Below are 4,735 nucleotides of genomic sequence, written 5' to 3' on the forward strand. Positions count from 1 at the left end.
AAATAGAGGAGCTGAAGCAGCAAATCAACCAGCTATAGGTCGAGGAGAACAGGCTCAACACATAGATCACCATCCTCAACGACTAAATCAAAGAAAAAGAGGAAAACTTGTTTGCTCTCTCTGGCAAGTTATACGCCAGTGATAATCGTCTATAGAGCAAGGAGGACGAGTTTAAGCAACGCCTTGAAAAGGTGGAGCTTGACTGGCGCTACAAGATAGAGGAGATTTGCGAAGAATACGAGCACAAGTTGGAGATAATCGAGAGAGAGAAGAACTACGTGAGGAATGGCATGAATGATTTTAATGAAAGCATCGAAAAACTGGAAAGCGAAAAAATAGCATTGAAGATAGACCACGAACGCGAAAAGGAGGCATGGGAATCAAAGGTAAAGAGGCTTGAGGAAGAGAAACTCACTGCACTCATTGAGAAGAACAAGCAAATAGAAAAGCTGAGAGAAGTTATAGAGGATCTGGAAGAGAAGATAAAGAGAAAGGACTTCGAGAGCAAATTGGTCGAGGACGAGAAGAAGAAACTAGAAGAGAAGAATAGAGAGCTCAAGACTTAGCTGCAGAGAGTGGAGTAACGCAAAAATTAGGGCGTTAGGATGCTATAGAAGGAAGTTGATCAGTTGAAGCGCAAGGAAGGACAGCTGAAGCGCTTCAAGGAAGCCCTAAGGAACGGCCAATGGACGACAGAGCGCGAGATAAAGAAGCACATCCAGAACGCAACCAAGAATATGGCAAACCTCACTCCCGAGGCAGCCAAGGGCGAGGTGCTATAGTTGATGCGTGGTCTTGAGGCGGCGATGGTGAAGTTGGCTCTTCCCAACATCGATGATCTGTGAACTATTGTCATTGTGAAACTGCTGGCAGTGTATCTGTGGGTGTGATATAATACCAATTTGGTGGATAGATGGGGAACGCCCTCATGGAGCAGTGCACGGGCGAATCCAGCAAACTGGAAGGATTCAACGGAGAAGCCTCCAACGTGCTCGCCCACCCCACTCCCAAAATGGAAAGGCCGAAGATAGACGCTCCTCCGTAACGCATCCCACCAGTCGAAGCCACATATCAAATGCTCTTGTCATAAAGTAAGCTTTCGTAAGCTAGAATCCTTGGAATACAGTTTATAATCCTAAAAGAGCACATTTACGCCAATTTAGCTTCCTTTTTTTTCAGAATGGGCAATATACATCGGGTGGACCAAGAGCGATAAACCCCACGGGCCAGGACAGCTCTACTTCTCCAATAACGACTACCTCTAGGCCATATTCAAGGACGGCGAGGCCGACTGCTAGGACGGCGTCTTCATCGCCAGCAACGGCGACTCCTACAGGGGGGCCTTCAGCAGGTCCAAGAAGCACGGAGCAGGAGTGATGAAGAGGGGAAAGGACACCATAATTGCCAATTTTGTCGATGGGTTCGCGTAGGGTAGGATTCTGATTATCTAGGAAAGGGAGAGAGGCTGTTCAGCGACGGCAGGATCTACCGGGGGCTCTTCAGGAGGGGCAGGATGGAGGGCAAGGGCATCATCAAACTGCCGAAAACACAGTCTACGAGGGTAACTTTCGAGAGGATATGCGGAACGGCGTGGGCGTGCTGAGGACTGCCAAGTACGAATACTTCGGGCCGTATAAGGAGGACAGGATGGAGGGCAAGGGGACGGTTATCTTCAGCGACGGCTCTAAGTTCGAGGGGTGGTTCCAGGGGGACCGGATCAACGGATACGGAGAGTGGCACCGCCCCAATGCGCCAGTGGAGAAGGGGAATTTCAGTCTGGACTTGCCCAAGTGAACAGGAAGGGGGATTGCTGGTGGTTGGGAGCTTCAGCCGGCATCGAGTGATCGTCAATGCTTCGAGTGGTTTCCAGGATACGCATGCAAATGACGAAACTCCTTCCTTCATGCTGGAGCTTAAAATATAATGATTTACCATATCACTTACACCACCAATCAATCACTCACCTTTTTATTCTTTTATTCTGCAACAGTTTCCGATTTCCTCCCATTTCCCCTTCCCTTATCCTCCTCCCGCCCTGTCTTTCTCAACTGCGCATTTATCCTATGCTCTAACTTTATTATATTTTTATAGCAGTCGATTTTAATCTGATTGTACCCTCCCGAATTTATAATTGTATTCTTACTTAGATCGTATTATAGTACCCCATCCCCGCATGAGTACGACCACCAACTCCACCAAACTCTCACAAAAAACACTCGACTTCAAACAGAAGTACAAGACAGAAGTAACCATCCCCTCATACAGAGATGCCGGTATTGGTACGAACGAGGCTTCTGTCCCTTCAATCAATTCGTATCGATTTTCCGATACCTAGTGCGCCTTCGCCCACGCTGAGGAGGAACTCCGAGGAAAGAGCCAGGTCAACCAGCACTACAAGACCAAGGTCTGTGCGAATTTCAAGAACAATGGCTGCTGCAAGTACGGAGATCGGTGCCAATTCTTGCACCTCCACGAGGCCCCCCTCACCTACAACCGGCCCCAGCCGACCGCTCTTCCCCCTGCGCCGTCCCCCGTGCATGCCCTATCATAAATCGCTGCGGAAACAGATGAGAAAAAGCACCAGAAGGAGCTGAGCATCCTCAGCGAGTACGGTTTGGAGGTTCTGGCGATGTATTTCTGTTGTGATTGAGGAAGAAGGGCCGTTCTGAGCAGTGGCGTTGGTTCTTGGCATAGGGCGTGGACCCATACGAGGCGCAGTCCTTCCGCTGGGACGAGTTCGAACAGCAGTTCGGAGAGTACGACTTCAAGAAGAAACCGAGACTGGGCTCCATGTGATTCATGGTATTTAAAACAAAATAAATTTAAATAAAGTATGCCTAACTCCATTATAATAACTTGCGTACGTTCCCAGCCATCCAATATAACCTATAGAATATTCATCCAAAACAAAATCACCCACAATGAAAAAACAACTCGATTGGTATATCTGCAACTGGTATCATCATTACAAAAATTCCTCATTTCATCCAAGCATCCTCGACCACCTTTCTCGATATTTACTGCCCTATTATTCCCCACACGCTATCGATTGTACCGTTGCTGAAGTTAGCTCCCCGATAAAAATAATATTAAATATAATTTCGCACTGATGAATTTAGTTCAATAAAAGGTGAAGCAGCGCAACGTCACTCCCAACTTCCTCCGATTTAGAAGTACCTCCCAAGCCATAAAGGAAAGAGTACCGCCAACTCCATCGGGAAAAAAATGCAGAAGAGGATAAAGTGGAAACACAGATAACCACCGAACGCACAGAGAGGAGCTCGTCGAAGGCCAGCAGGTGCAGTTTCGATGCCTACGAGAGAAGAGTCCTCCACCTCAGCATCCTCAGTACCTGCTCCTCGATATAGAAAACCAAATCGCTAACAAGTAGCATCCCGATGAGGGCGAAGCCCCGATGGCCCGCAAGAACAACTTGCTGGGCGAGAAGAAGCGCGAGAGCAGTCCGGCCGAGCGTCCAATAAACACTGAGCGTGACTACTAGCGCACGAATAACAACATCCTGCAGAAGTTGCAGGAGAGTAAGAAGCGAAACTCCGCCTCGGGGAAGATAATCGGCAAGGTGAGCAACCGCACTCCCTCCAACCCGAAGCGTTCGGAGTAGTCCCTGTAGAAGGAGGACCAGCGGGCGAAGCAGATGAACGTGGAGCTCATGAACAACCTCATGAAGAACCAGTTCGCTCCCAACTACATCAGCAAGCTCAAGATGAAAAAGATGGAAAACGCAACCGACAAGAAAAAACCCAAAAATACCAAATTGCTCAACCTCATCGTCCCCATCAAGCCCGAAGACGAAATGAATAACTACGAGATCTTCGGGGAACTTGGCAAGGGAGCCTACGGCACCGTCCGCATGGGGCTCGATAAGAGAAACAACTAAAGATAGCAGTGAAGATATACGAGAAAAAGAGAGTGGACGAACCCAATAAGATCAAGAACCTGGAAAGGGAAATCAACATCCTCGCTGAATTGTCCCACCCCACCATCGCCAAACTCATCGACGTCATCGAAACTCAGACCGAACTCTACCTCATCCTCGAGTATGGCGGCGCCAATTCCCTCTACAACTACCTCCTCTCCAAGCCCTAGCACAGACTGCCCGAGGCGTAGGCGAAGCAATTCCTGCTGGTCATCGCGTAGGCGCTGAAGTACCTGCACGACCTTTAGATCGTGCATCGCGACATCAAGGCATAGAACATCCTGATCAACCGCAACCGGCAGTTGAAGCTGATCGATTTCGGTTTCAGTCTGCGGTGCAAGCGCAACGCCACTATCGACACTTTCTGCGGCACTCCTACCTACATGGCTCCCGAAATCGTCTCCAAGGTGGACCACTGTCCGGTCTACACCGACATGTGGTCGCTGGGGATTCTCTTCTACGTGATGCTGCAGGGCAACTACCCCTTCCGCGCCAAGAGCGAAACCGACCTCTTCGAGAAGATCAAGCGCGGCAACTTCGAGTACATCCACAACGACATCTCCAAGGAGAGCAAGAAACTGATCGAAAGCCTGCTCAAGGTGAACCACCTCGAGAGGCTCACCATCCATTAGGTGCTCGCCAAGAGCAAGTGGCTCGCCGACCAGGAATGACGCTCATCATCAATTTTTCACTTATATCAGCATACACGAACAGCCCACTTATATCAGCATACACGAACAGCACAGACATAGAATGCATGCTTCGGGTGGGAAATGGATATGGTGATAGGATGTGCTT

At 49.0% G+C, this 4,735-nt stretch overlaps 1 protein-coding gene across 1 annotated transcript; it reads left to right on the top strand.

Moving 5' to 3' along the window:
• Positions 1 to 913: 913 nt before the first annotated feature.
• Positions 914 to 1,794, top strand: LOC116245057 (uncharacterized). Its single transcript, XM_031616788.1, has 2 exons — positions 914 to 1,041; positions 1,452 to 1,794. The coding sequence occupies exons 1-2, from the start codon at positions 914 to 916 to the stop codon at positions 1,792 to 1,794; spliced, it is 471 nt and encodes a 156-aa protein (XP_031472648.1).
• The last annotated feature ends 2,941 nt before the right edge of the window (positions 1,795 to 4,735 follow it).

This window comes from Nymphaea colorata, unplaced genomic scaffold (assembly GCF_008831285.2).
Source record: "Nymphaea colorata isolate Beijing-Zhang1983 unplaced genomic scaffold, ASM883128v2 scaffold0481, whole genome shotgun sequence".
In the NCBI taxonomy this organism is placed as follows: Eukaryota; Viridiplantae; Streptophyta; class Magnoliopsida; order Nymphaeales; family Nymphaeaceae; genus Nymphaea; species Nymphaea colorata.

Excerpts from the sequence above, each read along its gene's own strand:
- LOC116245057 (XM_031616788.1), top strand. The coding sequence starts at position 914 with ATGGGGAACGCCCTCATGGAGCAGTGCACGGGCGAATCCAGCAAACTG. Across the intron at positions 1,042-1,451 it reads CCGAAGATAGACGCTCCTCC|GAAAGGGAGAGAGGCTGTTC; the intron begins GTAACGCATCCC and ends CTGATTATCTAG.